This window comes from Pleurodeles waltl, chromosome 2_2, assembly GCF_031143425.1.
Source record: "Pleurodeles waltl isolate 20211129_DDA chromosome 2_2, aPleWal1.hap1.20221129, whole genome shotgun sequence".
Lineage (NCBI taxonomy): Eukaryota > Metazoa > Chordata > Amphibia > Caudata > Salamandridae > Pleurodeles > Pleurodeles waltl.
The window spans coordinates 1,181,497,735-1,181,516,583 of record NC_090439.1 but is presented as its reverse complement, the minus strand read 5'-3'; the positions used below and the strand labels follow the sequence as shown (position 1 = coordinate 1,181,516,583).

Sequence of the window (18,849 nt, the reverse complement as noted above, 5' to 3'; positions counted from 1 at the left end):
GGTCTATGTATCCTAATGACATTCAAGATTTCAAAATATATTGAAGTGTTACTTTAGAGGTGCCTGTCTCACCCATGAGACTTACTCTTTCATGGGTCGGTTTAGGAGGTTTCGCTTTTGTCTACCTCTTGGGCGTTATTACTTATTTCAACAATTATAATGTTAGAAGGAGAGGTAGTTAGTATCAGTACTTGCACCACTGACAATCTGTGTATCTGTTTTTAACAGGAATGAGCACTACAGAAGCAACCACCGCAGGCACCACAACACCTGCGACCACCACAAGCAGCACACATCCTGAGACAACAGGTACACTTTGTGTCTTTATTTCTGCTGAATGATTTATTGGTAACTGAGGGACACATGTATGAAAGAATTACTGCAGTCACAAATGGCATATTCGGTTATTTTCTACTGCTAAAAAAGCCTTTCTACATGTACTAACCCTATTTTGCGAATCAGTAACCTTTTACTGACTTGCACAATAGGGTTTGCGATTCGGTATTAGAATGGGGTGTGTGATGAGTGTCCATTCCTAATACCCACTCTCATTGGTATTTGCGAATGTTATGAGACTGAGAAGACGGTTGCAAAACATTCGCATTTTACCAAAATTTTTAATTAGGGGTAAACAATGCACAAATTGGAAGGGACCCCCTGGGGACCCCTTCCCCTTTGCCAATGGGGCACCAACATTTTTTCAGAGCACGCAGAATGTACACAGACCAGTGCCTACTCTTAAAAAAATTAACGGAAAACTTTTCATTTTTTTGTTGAAATACATCTTGTTTTTCTTTAAGGAAAACAGACTCTATTTAAAAACAAGCATTTGCAATGCAATAGGTCTCACATTTGCTCGAGTTAGAGCTGTAATTATTGTAAACCCCTAACTGGACTTTTCTTGCCACATATATTGAAAATGAAAAGTAATCCAATTTCACACATGCAACCCGATTCAAAGCCTCACACCATGAGCATGAAGGAGACACACAAAAGGAAAAACAAGTTTGCTTGCAATCAAACATACCAGCAAAAGTGCAATTAGCCATGTAACAGGGTCGATGTCAAAGGCAGTAACCAAAGCGCCCCAAGGAGGGACACACGTGAAACATTTAGCAATGATAACAAAGGATTTTTGTAGGGCAAGCCCATCGACGAGCGATAGTAATGGGCGTGAGGGCGGGGTGTGGATAAAAGTACAAACAGTTAACAACGCGCAGAAAAAAGCAGCGCTTCTGCGCTGTTATGCTCAACCTAAAAAGGGAGGTGGGTTAGAAAGAGATGTGTGATAGAGTTTAGAAAACCTAAAAAGTCGTTTTATTTGAAATATACTACAAAAATTGTAGGGGCATTACAAAAGAAAAAAAGAACTTTTGATATAGCAATTCACCATACAATGGACTTCAGAGGCAGAAACATTAAGCATGTTATGTATCAGGTGTCTACACAGCTTAACATGTCTAATATTTATGTATAAAATTAAAATAAGAACAAAATATTTTTTCACAGAGAACTACAATTAAATGAAGCAACTGGTTAACTGAACTTACAAATGTAGAACAAGAAAGAAAGACCTGACATTCTTAAAAATAAATGACCTGTAGAAAGACTGGAAGATGTAGTTTAACCTTGCTTGATTTCTTCATGCGAATTAGGATGAGCAAATGGATCCGGTGACATAGATTAGCTATTATAAAACTCGCTTAAATGGAGCATTTGACGTTTAAAGTAAGCTAAAGTTTTATTTGTAAACGTGTGAAACATAGGTTGAAATATATGAAATAAAATGTCTGGTCTATAGGCAGTTGAGGTACAATCACTAATGCCATCTTCAAAGGAATTGCTACAGAGGAAGTACGCAGTGATGTAGTTTGAAGAAGAACGTCTCTCCTTTCAGGACTAGAAAGCACTGGACAACCAAAAGGAATGCTATGATTCTGTGATTCAGATGACTACTTCTGGATTGTGGTCGTCCATTTGGCTGTCTGTGTTTTAGTTGTACTGCTTGAGCAATTTCTTCCAGGGTGGATCGAAGAGAGGTCTTGTCATCGAGCAGTTGGTCAGTTACTTTGTCTAGCTCATGACTTTCAAGTTAAAAGACTTTAGCCATGCCTCGCGCCTCATGAAAAGGCCCATGTCCATGAAATTAAAAATTGTACTAAATATACACAATTCTGCTCAACTAAAGCTGAGCATTTAGTACTAGTATAGGACTTTCGTTGGACAACAGGGAATTGAAGCCATCAATTAAGTGCCGGCGCCTGTGCATTACTAGCAGTGATCACAATGATATGCCTCAGTGAGAAACAACTATACTCGTATGTTTTCAAGGGCTATTTAAAAAAACTTTCCCTTTGATGGCTTATTGCCTTTGAAGAAAGAAGATACTACCTTATTTATTCAAAGAGCAGGGGATTCACCATCAACAAATACTCAGGTCATTCCGACACTTTGCAAATCCCTATTTGGGTGAAAACAATCATTTGTGCCCCAATAATAATTCTAAACTTATTGCAAATTGCACTGTTTCTCGGCATGATTTTCACCAGGTTAAGACTGGAAACAATACTTCAGTCTAACACTGCTAATTGCAACAATGCACAGCTCAGAACTGAGATCTTTCTTGCGATCTGTGGTTTAACCCTATTCAGCAGGTTGAAACCCTGGAATGCCACAGTCCACGGCATCACAACTTTCAAGTGTGCAATTTCTGCACTGTTTTTTGCAAGGCTAAATCAACAAGTAATCTTTGAAAGGATGGAAGAAAGGTAAGCTACTGACTGTCCGGTACCTAAGAAATTTAAAGGGGTGCCACAAAATATTTCAAAGCACAAATCAACTATCCAATGTAGTCACTGGTGCTATCCAGAAGAACCAGAGGTAACGGGGTCCGGTCTCTAATCTCCTCTTAGGATGTCTACATTTTACAGAAGTTTAGGACCCAACTGTTTATGGTAATTTTGCTATAGATGTACTAGTGGGCCACCACCCACAATTGAGTCAAAAGGGTTCCTCACATTTAACCACTGAGCTCAATGGCTTCATCATTTAAAAGGGAGATGTGGACTTTAGAGGTAGGACTAGACAGTGGCTTCAAGAATGCGTTAAGTCACGCTCTGTCATCATATTAAAAATAGCTGCCCTTGCTAAAGGAAGGGTTTATTGGAAAGATGGAGCATGGGTTGATGAAATTGTGTGGTAGGGTTGACTAAATTATACAGCAAGAGAAGACAAATTATGCAGCATAACATATTTATGCTAGTATTACTACATTATTTTCTAATTTTTACTCATTACCACTGTCTGAGCAAAGTTTCTCCTCATCAGTACCAGTTGCTAAGCAACAGCAAGATGACCAGTGAAGGCCTGAAGAGGGGAGCTATGCGCCTAGATGTGTGTGTCATAAACAGAGTCAAAGGTCTATGTATCCTAATGACATTCAAAATTAAAAAATGTATTGACATGTAACTTTAGAGGTGCCTGTCTCACCCATGAGACTTACTCTGTCATGGGTTGGCTTGGGAGGTTTCGCTTTTGTCTACCTCATTGGCGTTATTACTTATTTCAACAATTATAATGTTACAAGGAGCGGTAGTTAGTATCAGAACTTGCACCACTGACAATCTGTGTATCTGTTTTTGACAGGAATGAGCACTACAGCAGCAACCACCGCAGGCACCACAACACCTGCGACTACCACAAGCAGCACACATTCTGAGACAACAGGTACACTTTGTGTCTTTATTTCTGCTGAATGATTTATTGATAACTGAGGGAAACATCTATGAAAGAATTTAGCAGTCACAAATGGCATTTTGGGTTATTTTCTACTGCTAAAAAAGCCTTTCTACATGTACTAACCCTATTTTGCGAATCAGTAACCATTTACTGACTTGCACAATAGGGTTTGCGTTTCCGTATTAGGATGGGGTGTGTGATGAGTGTCCATTCCAAATACCCACTCTTATTGGTATTTGCGAATGTTATGAGACCGAGAATACGGCTGCAAAACTTTCACATTTTACCAAAAATTTTTATTAGGAGTAAACAATGCACAAATTGGAAGGGGCCCCCAGGGGACCTCTTCCCCTTTGTCAATGGGGGCACCAACATTTTTTCAGAGCACGCAGAATGTACACAGACCAGTGCCTACTCTTAAAAAATGAAAAGAAAACTTTTCATTTTTTTGTTGAAATACATCCTGTTTTGCTTTAAGGAAAACAGACTCTATTTAAAAACAAGCATTTGCAAAGCAATAGGTCTCACATTTGCTCGAGTTAGAGCTGTTATTATTGTAAACCCCTAACTGGACTTTTCTTGCCACATATATTGAAAATGAAACGTAATTCAATTTCACAGGTGCGACCCGATTCATAGCCTCACACCATGAGCATGAAGGAGACACAAAAAAGGAAAAACAAGTTTCCTTGCAATCAAACATACCAGCAAAAGTGCGATTAGCCATGTTAATGGGTCGATGTCAAAGGCTGTAACCAAAGCGCCCCAAGGAGGGACAAACGTGTAACATTTACCAATGATAACAAAGGATTTTTGTAGGGCAAGCCCATGAATGAGCGATAGTAATGGGCGTGAGAGCGGGGTGCGGATAAAAGTACAAACAGGTAACAATGCATAGAAAAAAGCAGCGCTTCCGCGCTGTTATGCTCAACCGAAAAAGGGAGGTGGGTTAGAAAGAGATGTGTGGTAGAGTTTAGAAAACCTAAAAAGTCATTTTATTTGAAATATACTACAGAAATTGTAGGGGCATTACAAAAGAAAAAAATAACTTTTGATATAGCAATTCACCAGGCAATGGACTTCAGAGGCAGAAACATTAAGCATGTTATGTATCAGGTGTCTACACAGCTTAACATGTCTAATATTTATGTATACAATTAAAGTAAGAACAAAATATTTTTTCACAGAGAACTACAATTAAATGAAGCAACTGGTTAACTGAACTTACAAATGTAGAACAAGAAAGAAAGACCTGACATTCTTAAAAATAGATGACCTGTTGAAAGACTGGAAGATGTAGTTTCACCTTGCTGGATTTCTTCATGCGAATTAGGATGAGCAAATGTATCCGGTGACATAGATTAGCTATTATAAAACTGGCTTAAATGGAGCATTTGACGTTTAAAGTAAGCTAAAGTTTTATTTGTAAACGTGTGAAACGTAGGTAGAAATATATGAAATAAAATGTCTGGTCTATAGGCAGATGAGGTACAATCACTAAAGCCATCATCAAAGGAATTGCTACAGAGGAAGTACGTAGTTATGTAGTTTGAAGAAGAACGTCTCTCCTTTCAGGACTAGAAAGCACTGGACAACCAAAAGGAATGCTATGATTCTGTGATTCAGATGACTACTTCTGGATGGTGGTCCTCCATTTGGCTGTCTGTGTTTTAGTTGTACTGCTTGAGCAATTTCTTCCAGGATGGATCGAAGAGAGGTCTTGTCATCGAGCAGTTGGTCAGTTACTTTGTTTAGCTCATGCCTTTCAAGTTAAAAGACTTTAGCCATGCCTCGCGCCTCATGAAAAGGCCCATGTCTATGAACTTCAAAATTGTACTAAATATACACAATTCTGCTCAACTAAAGCTGAGCATTTAGTACTAGTATAGGACTTTCGTTGGACAACAGGGAATTGAAGCCATCAATTAAGTGCCGGCGCCTGTGCATTACTAGCAGTGATCACAATGATGTGCCTCACTGAGAAACAACTATACTGGTTTGATTTCAAGGGCTATTTAAAAAACTTTTCCTTGGATGGCTTATTGCCTTTGAAGAAAGAAGAAACTACCTTATTTATTCAAAGAGCAGGGGATTCACCATCAACAAATACACAGGTCATTCAGACACTTTGCAAATCCCTATTTGGGTGAAAACAACCATTTGTGCCCCAATCATAATTCTAAACTTATTGCAAATTGCACTGTTTCTCTGCTTGATTTTCACCAGGTTAAGACTGGAAACAATACTTCAGTCAAACACTGCTAATTGTAGCAATGCACAGCTCAGAACTGAGATCTTTCTTGCGATCAGTGGTTTAACCCTATTCAGCAGGTTGAAACCCTGGAATGCCACAGTCCACAGCATCACAACTTTCAAGTGTGCAATCTCTGCACTGTTTTGTGCAAGGCTCTATCAACAAGTAATCTTTGAAAGGATGGAAGAAATGTAAGCTACTGACTGTCCGGTACCTAAGAAATTTAAAGGGGTGCCACAAAATATTTCAAAGCACAAATCAACTATCCAATGTAGTCACTGGTGGTATCCAGAAGAACCAGAGGTAACGGGGTCCGGTCTCTAATCTCCTCTTAGGATGTCTACATTTTACAGAAGTTTAGGACCCAACTGTTTATGGTAATTTTGCTATAGATGTACTAGTGGGCTACCACCCACAATTGAGTCAAAAGGGTTCCTCAGATTTAACCACTGAGCTCAATGGCTTCATCATATAAAAGGGAGATGTGGACTTTAGAGGTAGGACTTGACAGTGGCTTCAAGAATGGGTTACGTCACGGTCTGTCATCATATTAAAAATAGCTGCCCTTGCTAAAGGAAGGGTTTATTGGAAAGATGGAGCATGGGTTGATGAAATTGTGTGGTAGGGTTGACTAAAATATACAGCAAGAGAAGACAAATTATGCAGCATAACATATTTATGCTAGTATTACTACATTATTTTCTCATTTTTACTCATTACCACTGTCTGAGCAAAGTTTCTCCTCATCAGTACCAGTTGCTAAGCAACAGCAAGATGACCAGTGAAGGCCTGAAGAGGGGAGCTATGCGCCTAGATGTGTGTGTCATAAACAGAGTCAAAGGTCTATGTATCCTAATGACATTCAAATTCAAAAAATGTATTGACGTGTCACTTTAGAGGTGCCTGTCTCACCCATGAGACTTACTCTCTCATGGGTCGGCTTGGGAGGTTTCGCTTTTGTCTACCTCCTTGGCGTTATTACTTATTTCAACAATTATAATGTTATAAGGAGCGGTAGTTAGTATCGGTACTTGCACCACTGACAATCTGTGTATCTGTTTTTAACAGGAATGAGCAGTACAGCAGCAACCACCGCAGGCACCACAACACCTGCGACTACCACAAGCAGCACACATTCTGAGACAACAGGTACACTTTGTGTCTTTATTTCTGCTGAATGATTTATTGATAACTGAGGGAAACATCTATGAAAGAATTTAGCAGTCACAAATGGCATATTGGGTTATTTTCTACTGCTAAAAAAGCCTTTCTACATGTACTAACCCTAATTTGCGAATCAGTAACCTTTTACTGACTTGCACAATAGGGTTTGCGATTCCGTATTAGGATGGGGTGTGTGATGAGTGTCCATTCCAAATACCCACTCTCATTGGTATTTGCGAATGTTATGAGACCGAGAATACGGCTGCAAAACATTCACATTTTACCAAAAATTTTAATTAGGAGTAAACAATGCACAAATTGGAAGGGGCCCCCAGGGGACCCCTTCCCCTTTGTCAATGGGGGCACCAACATTTTTTCAGAGCACGCAGAATGTACACAGACCAGTGCCTACTCTTAAAAAATGAAAAGAAAACTTTTCATTTTTTTGTTGAAATACATCCTGTTTTTCTTTAAGTAAAACAGACTCTATTTAAAAACAAGCATTTGCAAAGCAATACGTCTCTCATTTGCTCGAGTTAGAGCTGTTATTATTGTAAACCCCTAACTGGACTTTTCTTGCCACATATATTGAAAATGAAACGTAATTCAATTTCACAGGTGCGACCCGATTCAAAGCCTCACACCATGAGCATGAAGGAGACACAAAAGGAAAAACAAGTTTCCTTGCAATCAAACATACGTGCAAAAGTGCAATTAGCCATGTTAATGGGTCGATGTCAAAGGCTGTAACCAAAGCGCCCCAAGGAGGGACAAACGTGTAACATTTACCAATGATAACAAAGGATTTTTGTAGGGCAAGCCCATGAATGAGCGATAGTAATGGGCGTGAGAGCGGGGTGCAGATAAAAGTACAAACAGATAACAACGCATAGAAAAAAGCTGCGCTTCCACGCTGTTATGCTCAACCTAAAAAGGGAGGTGGGTTAGAAAGAGATATGTGTTAGAGTTTAGAAAACCTAAAAAGTCATTTTATTTGAAATATACTACAGAAATTGTAGGGGCATTACAAAAGAAAAAAATAACTTTTGATATAGCAATTCACCAGGCAATGGACTTCAGAGGCAGAAACATTAAGCATGTTATGTATCAGGTGTCTACACAGCTTAACATGTCTAATATTTATGTATACAATTAAAGTAAGAACAAAATATTTTTTCACAGAGAACTACAATTAAATGAAGCAACTGGTTAACTGAACTTACAAATGTAGAACAAGAAAGAAAGACCTGACATTCTTAAAAATAAATGACCTGTAGAAAGACTGGAAGATGTAGTTTCACCTTGCTGGATTTCTTCATGCGAATTAGGATGAGCAAATGTATCCGGTGACATAGATTAGCTATTATAAAACTGGCTTAAATGGAGCATTTGACGTTTAAAGTAAGCTAAAGTTTTATTTGTAAACGTGTGAAACGTAGGTAGAAATATATGAAATAAAATGTCTGGTCTATAGGCAGATGAGGTACAATCACTAAAGCCATCATCAAAGGAATTGCTACAGAGGAAGTACGTAGTGATGTAGTTTGAAGAAGAACGTCTCTCCTTTCAGGACTAGAAAGCACTGGACAACCAAAAGGAATGCTATGATTCTGTGATTCAGATGACTACTTCTGGATGGTGGTCCTCCATTTGGCTGTCTGTGTTTTAGTTGTACTGCTTGAGCAATTTCTTCCAGGATGGATCGAAGAGAGGTCTTGTCATCGAGCAGTTGGTCAGTTACTTTGTTTAGCTCATGCCTTTCAAGTTAAAAGACTTTAGCCATGCCTCGCGCCTCATGAAAAGGCCCATGTCTATGAACTTAAAAATTGTACTAAATATACACAATTCTGCTCAACTAAAGCTGAGCATTTAGTACTAGTATAGGACTTTCGTTGGACAACAGGGAATTGAAGCCATCAATTAAGTGCCGGCGCCTGTGCATTACTAGCAGTGATCACAATGATGTGCCTCACTGAGAAACAACTATACTGGTTTGATTTCAAGGGCTATTTAAAAAACTTTTCCTTGGATGGCTTATTGCCTTTGAAGAAAGAAGAAACTACCTTATTTATTCAAAGAGCAGGGGATTCACCATCAACAAATACACAGGTCATTCAGACACTTTGCAAATCCCTATTTGGGTGAAAACAACCATTTGTGCCCCAATCATAATTCTAAACTTATTGCAAATTGCACTGTTTCTCTGCTTGATTTTCACCAGGTTAAGACTGGAAACAATACTTCAGTCAAACACTGCTAATTGTAGCAATGCACAGCTCAGAACTGAGATCTTTCTTGCGATCAGTGGTTTAACCCTATTCAGCAGGTTGAAACCCTGGAATGCCACAGTCCACAGCATCACAACTTTCAAGTGTGCAATCTCTGCACTGTTTTGTGCAAGGCTCTATCAACAAGTAATCTTTGAAAGGATGGAAGAAATGTAAGCTACTGACTGTCCGGTACCTAAGAAATTTAAAGGGGTGCCACAAAATATTTCAAAGCACAAATCAACTATCCAATGTAGTCACTTGTGCTATCCAGAAGAACCAGAGGTAACGGGGTCCGGTCTCTAATCTCCTCTTAGGATGTCTACATTTTACAGAAGTTTAGGACCCAACTGTTTATGGTAATTTTGCTATAGATGTACTAGTGGGCTACCACCCACAATTGAGTCAAAAGGGTTCCTCACATTTAACCACTGAGCTCAATGGCTTCATCATATAAAAGGGAGATGTGGACTTTAGAGGTAGGACTTGACAGTGGCTTCAAGAATGGGTTACGTCACGGTCTGTCATCATATTAAAAATAGCTGCCCTTGCTAAAGGAAGGGTTTATTGGAAAGATGGAGCATGGGTTGATGAAATTGTGTGGTAGGGTTGACTAAAATATACAGCAAGAGAAGACAAATTATGCAGCATAACATATTTATGCTAGTATTACTACATTATTTTCTCATTTTTACTCATTACCACTGTCTGAGCAAAGTTTCTCCTCATCAGTACCAGTTGCTAAGCAACAGCAAGATGACCAGTGAAGGCCTGAAGAGGGGAGCTATGCGCCTAGATGTGTGTGTCATAAACAGAGTCAAAGGTCTATGTATCCTAATGACATTCAAATTCAAAAAATGTATTGACGTGTCACTTTAGAGGTGCCTGTCTCACCCATGAGACTTACTCTCTCATGGGTCGGCTTGGGAGGTTTCGCTTTTGTCTACCTCCTTGGCGTTATTACTTATTTCAACAATTATAATGTTACAAGGAGCGGTAGTTAGTATCAGTACTTGCACCACTGACAATCTGTGTATCTGTTTTTAACAGGAATGAGCACTACAGCAGCAACCACCGCAGGCACCACAACACCTGCGACTACCACAAGCAGCACACATTCTGAGACAACAGGTACACTTTGTGTCTTTATTTCTGCTGAATGATTTATTGATAACTGAGGGAAACATCTATGAAAGAATTTAGCAGTCACAAATGGCATATTGGGTTATTTTCTACTGCTAAAAAAGCCTTTCTACATGTACTAACCCTAATTTGCGAATCAGTAACCTTTTACTGACTTGCACAATAGGGTTTGCGATTCCGTATTAGGATGGGGTGTGTGATGAGTGTCCATTCCAAATACCCACTCTCATTGGTATTTGCGAATGTTATGAGACCGAGAATACGGCTGCAAAACATTCACATTTTACCAAAAATTTTAATTAGGAGTAAACAATGCACAAATTGGAAGGGGCCCCCAGGGGACCCCTTCCCCTTTGTCAATGGGGGCACCAACATTTTTTCAGAGCACGCAGAATGTACACAGACCAGTGCCTACTCTTAAAAAATGAAAAGAAAACTTTTCATTTTTTTGTTGAAATACATCCTGTTTTTCTTTAAGTAAAACAGACTCTATTTAAAAACAAGCATTTGCAAAGCAATACGTCTCTCATTTGCTCGAGTTAGAGCTGTTATTATTGTAAACCCCTAACTGGACTTTTCTTGCCACATATATTGAAAATGAAACGTAATTCAATTTCACAGGTGCGACCCGATTCAAAGCCTCACACCATGAGCATGAAGGAGACACAAAAAAGGAAAAACAAGTTTCCTTGCAATCAAACATACGTGCAAAAGTGCAATTAGCCATGTTAATGGGTCGATGTCAAAGGCTGTAACCAAAGCGCCCCAAGGAGGGACAAACGTGTAACATTTACCAATGATAACAAAGGATTTTTGTAGGGCAAGCCCATGAATGAGCGATAGTAATGGGCGTGAGAGCGGGGTGCAGATAAAAGTACAAACAGATAACAACGCATAGAAAAAAGCTGCGCTTCCACGCTGTTATGCTCAACCTAAAAAGGGAGGTGGGTTAGAAAGAGATATGTGTTAGAGTTTAGAAAACCTAAAAGTCATTTTATTTGAAATATACTACAGAAATTTTAGGGGCATTACAAAAGAAAAAAATAACTTTTGATATAGCAATTCACCAGACAATGGACTTCAGAGGCAGAAACATTAAGCATGTTATGTATCAGGTGTCTACACAGCTTAACATGTCTAATATTTATGTATACAATTAAAGTAAGAACAAAATATTTTTTCACAGACAACTACAATTAAATGAAGCAACTGGTTAACTGAACTTACAAATGTAGAACAAGAAAGAAAGACCTGACATTCTTAAAAATAAATGACCTGTAGAAAGAATGGAAGATGGAGTTTCACCTTGCTGGATTTCTTCATGCGAATTAGGATGAGCAAATATATCCAGTGACATAGATTAGCTATTATAAAACTGGCTTAAATGGAGCATTTGACGTTTAAAGTAAGCTAAAGTTTTATTTGTAAACGTGTGAAACGTAGGTAGAAATATATGAAATAAAATGTCTGGTCTATAGGCAGATGAGGTACAATCACTAAGGCCATCATCAAAGGAATTGCTACAGAGGAGGTATGTAGTGATGTAGTTTGAAGAAGAACGTCTCTCCTTTCAGGACTAGAAAGCAATGGACAACCAAAAGGAATGCTATGATTCTGTGATTCAGATGACTACTTCAGGATGGTGGTCCTCCATTTGGCTGTCTGTGTTTTAGTTGTACTGCTTGAGCAATTTCTTCCAGGATGGATCGAAGAGAGGTCTTGTCATCGAGCAGTTGGTCAGTTACTTTGTTTAGCTCATGCCTTTCAAGTTAAAAGACTTTAGCCATGCCTCGCGCCTCATGAAAAGTCCCATGTCTATGAACTTAAAAAGTGTACTAAATATACACAATTCTGCTCAACTAAAGCTGAGCATTTAGTTCTAGTACAGGACTTTCGTTTGGACAACAGGGAATTGAAGCCATCAATTAAGTGCTGGCACCTGTGCATTACTAGCAGGGATCACAATGATGTGCCTCAGTGAGAAACAACTATACTGGTATGTTTTCAAGGGCTATTTAAAAAACTTTTCCTTGGATGGCTTATTGCCTTTGAAGAAAGAAGATAATACCTTATTTATTCAAAGAGCAGGGGATTCACCATCAACAAATACTCAGGTAATTCAGACACTTTGCAAATCCCTATTTGGGTGAAAACAACCATTTGTGCCCCAATCATAATTCTAAACTTATTGCAAATTGCACTGTTTCTCTGCATGATTTTCACCAGGTTAAGACTGGAAACAATACTTCAGTCAAACACTGCTAATTGCAACAATGCACAGCTCAGAACTGAGATCTTTCTTGCGATCAGTGGTTTAACCCTATTCAGCAGGTTGAAACCCTGGAATACCACAGTCCACAGCATCACAACTTTCAAGTGTGCAATTTCTGCACAGTTTTTTGCAAGGCTCTATCAACAAGTAATCTTTGAAAGGATGGAAAAAATGTAAACTACTGACTGTTCGGTAGCTAAGAAATTTAAAGGGGTGCCACAAAATATTTCAAAGCACAAATCAACTATCCAATGTAGTCACTGGTGCTATCCGGAAGAACCAGAGGTAACGGGGTCCGGTCTCTAATCTCCTCTTAGGATGTCTACATTTTACAGAAGTTTAGGACCCAACTGTTTATGGTAATTTTGCTATAGATGTACTAGTGGGCCACCACCCACAATTGAGTCAAAAGGGTTCCTCAAATTTAACCACTGAGCTCAATGGCTTCATCATTTAAAAGGGAGATGTGGACTTTAGAGGTAGGACTTGACAGTGGCTTCAAGAATGGGTTACGTCACGGTCTGTCATCATATTAAAAATAGCTGCCCTTGCTAAAGGAAGGGTTTATTGGAAAGATGGAGCATGGGTTGATGAAATTGTGTGGTAGGGTTGACTAAAATATACAGCAAGAGAAGACAAATTATGCAGCATAACATATTTATGCTAGTATTACTACATTATTTTCTCATTTTTACTCATTACCACTGTCTGAGCAAAGTTTCTACTCATCAGTACCAGTTGCTAAGCAACAGCAAGATGACCAGTGAAGGCCTGAACAGGGAAGCTATGCGCCTAGATGTGTGTGTCATAAACAGAGTCAAAGGTCTATGTATCCTAATGACATTCAAAATTCAAAAATGTATTGACGTGTCACTTTAGAGGTGCCTGTCTCACCCATGAGACTTACTCTTTCATGGGTCGACTTGGGAGGTTTCCCTTTTGTCTACCTCACTGGCGTTATTACTTATTTCAACAATTATAATGTTACAAGAAGCGGTAGTTAGTATCAGTACTTGCACCACTGACAATCTGTGTATCTGTTTTTAACAGGAATGAGCACTACAGCAGCAACCACCGCAGGCACCACAACACCTGCGACTACCACAAGCAGCACACATTCTGAGACAACAGGTACACTTTGGCGGTCATTCTGACCCTGGCGGTCAAAGACCGCCAGGGCGGAGGACCGCGGGAGCACCGCCGACAGGCCGGCGGTGCTCCAATGGGGATTCCGACCGCGGCGGTAAAGCCGCGGTCGGACCGGCAACACTGGCGGGCTCCCGCCAGTGTACCGCCACCCCATTGAATCCTCCAAGGCGGCGCAGCTTGCTGCGCCGCCGAGGGGATTCCGACCCCCCCTACCGCCATCCAGATCCCGGCGGTCCGACCGCCGGGATCCGGATGGCGGTAGGGGGGGTCGCGGGGCCCCTGGGGGCCCCTGCAGTGCCCATGCCACTGGCATGGGCATTGCAGGGGCCCCCGTAAGAGGGCCCCTAAATGTATTTCACTGTCTGCTGTGCAGACAGTGAAATACGCGACGGGTGCAACTGCACCCGTCGCACAGCTTCCACTCCGCCGGCTCGATTCCGAGCCGGCTTCATCGTGGAAGCCTCTTTCCCGCTGGGCTGGCGGGCGGCCTGAAGGCGACCGCCCGCCAGCCCAGCGGGAAAGTCAGAATTACCGCCGCGGTCTTTCGACCGCGGAACGGTAACCTGACGGCGGGACTTTGGCGGGCGGCCTCCGCCGCCCGCCAAGGTCAGAATGAGGGCCTTTGTGTCTTTATTTCTGCTGAATGATTTATTGATAACTGAGGGAAACATCTATGAAAGAATTTAGCAGTCACAAATGGCATATTGGGTTATTTTCTGCTGCTAAAAAAGCCTTTCCACATGTACTAACCCTATTTTGCGAATCAGTAACCTTTTACTGACTTGCACTATAGGGTTTGCGATTCCGTATTAGGATGGGGTGTGTGATGAGTGTCCATTCCAAATACCCACTCTCATTGGTATTTGCGAATGTTATGAAAGCGAGAATACGGCTGCAAAACATTCACATTTTACCAAAAATTTTAATTAGGAGTAAACAATGCACAAATTGGAAGGGGCCTCCAGGGGACCCTTTCCCCTTTGTCAATGGGGGCACCAACATTTTTTCAGAGCACGCAGAATGTACACAGACCAGTGCCTACTCTTAAAAAATTAAAAGAAAACTTTTAATTTTTTTGTTGAAATACATCCTGTTTTTCTTTAAGGAAAACAGACTCTATTTAAAAACAAGCATTTGCAAAGCAATATGTCTCACATTTGCTCGAGTTAGAGCTGTTATTATTGTAAACCCCTAACTGGACTTTTCTTGCCACATATATTGAAAATGAAACGTAATTCAATTTCACAGGTGCGACCCGATTCAAAGCCTCACACCATGAGCATGAAGGAGACACAATAAAGGAAAAACAAGTTTGCTTGCAATCAAACATACGTGCAAAAGTGCAATTAGCCATGTTAATGGGTCGATGTCAAAGGCTGTAACCAAAGCGCCCCAAGGAGGGACAAACGTGTAACATTTACCAATGATAACAAAGGATTTTTGTAGGGCAAGCCCATGAATGAGTGATAGTAATGGGCGTGAGAGCGGGGTGCAGATAAAAGTACAAACAGATAACAACGCATAGAAAAAAGCTGCGCTTCCGCGCTGTTATGCTCAACCTAAAAAAGGAGGTGGGTTAGAAAGAGATGTGTGGTAGAGTTTAGAAAACCTAAAAAGTCATTTTATTTGAAATATACTACAGAAATTGTAGGGGCATTACAAAAGAAAAAAATAACTTTTGATATAGCAATTCACCAGACAATGGACTTCAGAGGCAGAAACATTAAGCATGTTATGTATCAGGTGTCTACACAGCTTAACATGTCTAATATTTGTGTATACAATTAAAGTAAGAACAAAATATTTTTTCACAGACAACTACAATTAAATGAAGCAACTGGTTAACTGAACTTACAAATGTAGAACACGAAAGAAAGACCTGACATTCTTAAAAATAAATGACCTGTAGAAAGACTGGAAGATGGAGTTTCACCTTGCTGGATTTCTTCATGCGAATTAGGATGAGCAAATGGATCCGGTGACATAGATTAGCTATTATAAAACTGTCTTAAATGGAGCATTTGACGTTTAAAGTAAGCTAAAGTTTTATTTGTAAACGTGTGAAACGTAGATAGAAATATATGAAATAAAATGTCTGGTCTATAGGCAGATGAGGTACAATCACTAAGGCCATCATCAAAGGAATTGCTACAGAGGAAGTACGTAGTGATGTAGTTTGAAGAAGAACGTCTCTCCTTTCAGGACTAGAAAGCAATGGACAACCAAAAGGAATGCTATGATTCTGTGATTCAGATGACTACTTCTGGATGGTGGTCCTCCATTTGGCTGTCTGTGTTTTAGTTGTACTGCTTGAGCAATTTCTTCCAGGATGGATCGAAGAGAGGTCTTGTCATCGAGCAGTTGGTCAGTTACTTTGTTTAGCTCATGCCTTTCAAGTTAAAAGACTTTAGCCATGCCTCGCGCCTCATGAAAAGGCCCATGTCTATGAACTTAAAAATTGTACTAAATATACACAATTCTGCTCAAATAAAGCTAAGCATTTAGTACTAGTATAGGACTTTCGTTGGACAACAGGGAATTGAAGCCATCAATTAAGTGCCGGCGTCTGTGCATTACTAGCAGGGATCACAATGATGTGCCTCAGTGAGAAACAACTATACTGGTATGTTTTCAAGGGCTATTTAAAAAAGTTTCCCTTGGATGGCTTATTGCCTTTGAAGAAAGAAGATACTACCTTATTTATTCAAAGAGCAGGGGATTCACCATCAACAAATACTCAGGTCATTCAGACACTTTGCAAATCCCTATTTGGTTGAAAACAACCATTTGTGCTCCAATCATAATTCTAAACTTATTGCAAATTGAACAGTTTCTCTGCATGATTTTCACCAGGTTAAGACTGGAAATAATACTTCAGTCAAACACTGCTAATTGCAACAATGCACAGCTCAGAACTGAGATCTTTCTTGCGATCAGTGGGTTAACCCTATTCAGCAGGTTGAAACCCTGGAATGCCACAGTCCACAGCATCACAACTTTCAAGTGTGCAATTTCTGCACTGTTTTTTGCAAGGCTCTATCAACAAGTAATCTTTGAAAGGATGGAAGAAATGTAAGCTACTGACTGTCCGGTACCTAAGAAATTTAAAGGGGTGCCACTAAATATTTCAAAGCACAAATCAACTATCCAATGTAGTCACTGGTGCTATCCAGAAGAACCAGAGGTAACGGGGTCCGGTCTCTAATCTCCTCTTAGGATGTCTACATTTTACAGAAGTTTAGGACCCAACTGTTTATGGTAATTTTGCTATAGATGTACTAGTGGGCCACCACCCACAATTGAGTCAAAAGGGTTTGTTAGAAATGGGGTCTTTGGTTGACAGTCCGGTTACCCCCTGTTCAAGCAAGGACCCTCACTCTAGTTAGGATAAAAGAGAATCACCCTCAGCTAACCCCTGCTTACCCCCTTGGTAGCTTGGCAGAGCAGTAGGCTTAACCTCAGAGTGCTAGGTGTAAAGTATTTGTACCAACACACACAGTAACTCAATGAAAACACTACAAAATGACACAACACCAGTTTAGAAAAATAGGAAATATTTATCTAGACAAAACAAGACCAAAACGACAAAAATCCAACATACACAAGTCAAGTTATGATTTTTTTAAAGGTTTAAAATAAAAAGAGTCTTTAGGTAGTTGTAACACCACACTAGCGCTGCTAGCGTGAAAATGTACCTGGTTTGCGTCAAAAATAACCCCGCACGGGCGGTGTGCGTCGAAAGTAACCCTGCACGGCTGTGTGCGTCGAAAACAACTCGGCACGGCGGTGCGTGTTGAAAAAGCCAGCCACACGACGATCCGAAAGTCCCGCGGCGCAGGGTGCGATCTCTCAGCCTCCGTCAGCGATGCTGCGCGTCGTTTCTCCTGCTCCGGGCGTCGGTTTTTCGGTCGCGTTTCCTGCGGCGTCGTTTCTCAGCTGCGGAACCGGCGTCGCGTCGTTTTCTCAGCCGCGATCGGATTCGCGTCGATCTTTTCTCCGCACGGCGCTCGGTGCGTGTATTTTTGTCCTTAGGCTGCCAGCCTCTCCTTTCAGGGTCCCAGGAACTGGAAGGGCACCACAGAGCAGAGTAGGGGTCTCTCCAGAGACTCCAGGTGCTGGCAGGAAGAAGTCTTTGCTATCCCTGAGACTTCAACAACAGGAGGCAAGCTCTACATCAAGCCCTTGGAGATTTCTTCTTCAAGATGGAAGGCACACAAAGTCCAGTCTTTGCCCTCTTACTCTGGCAGAAGCAGCACTGCAGGAAAGTTCCACAAAGCACAGTCACAGGCAGGGCAGCACTTTTTCCTCAGCTATCAGCTCTTCTCCAGGCAGAGGTTCCTCTTTGTTCCAGAAGTGTTTCTAAAGTTTGTAAGTTTGGGTGCCCTTCTTATACCCATTTTAGTCTTTGAAGTCACCTTTCTTCAAAGGGGACTCACACCTTCTTGTGAAATCCTGCCTTGCCCAGGCAAGGCCTCAGACACACACCAGGGGGCTGGAGACAGCATTGTCAGAGGCAGGCACAGTCCTTTCAGATGAGAGTGACCACTCCACCCCTCCCTCCTAGCAGAGATGGCTAATCAGGAAATGCAGATCACACCCCAGCTCCCTTTGTGTCACTGTCTGGTGTGAGGTGAAAAACAACCCAACTGTCAAACTGACCCAGACAGGGAATCCACAAACCAGGCAGAGTCACAGAATGGTTTAAGCAAGAAAATGCTCACTTTCTAAAAGTGGCATTTCCAAACGCACAATCTCAAAATCAACTTTACTAAAAGATGTATTTTTAAATTGTGAGTTCAGGGATCCAAAACTCCACATGTCCATCTACTCTCTAGGGGAATCTACACTTTAATCATATTTAA

The 18,849-nt window shown here is 40.7% G+C and overlaps 1 protein-coding gene across 1 annotated transcript in view; it reads left to right on the top strand.

Annotated features, from left to right (window-relative positions):
- The window catches only part of LOC138279109 (mucin-22-like), a 386,267-nt gene that overhangs the window by 136,390 nt on the left and 231,028 nt on the right, over positions 1 to 18,849 (top strand). Inside the window, exons 14-17 of the mRNA XM_069219373.1 lie at positions 229 to 309; positions 3,646 to 3,726; positions 7,061 to 7,141; positions 10,474 to 10,554. Of these exons, the coding sequence (XP_069075474.1) occupies positions 229 to 309; positions 3,646 to 3,726; positions 7,061 to 7,141; positions 10,474 to 10,554 (324 nt within the window). The remainder of the gene's footprint in view (positions 1 to 228; positions 310 to 3,645; positions 3,727 to 7,060; positions 7,142 to 10,473; positions 10,555 to 18,849) is intronic.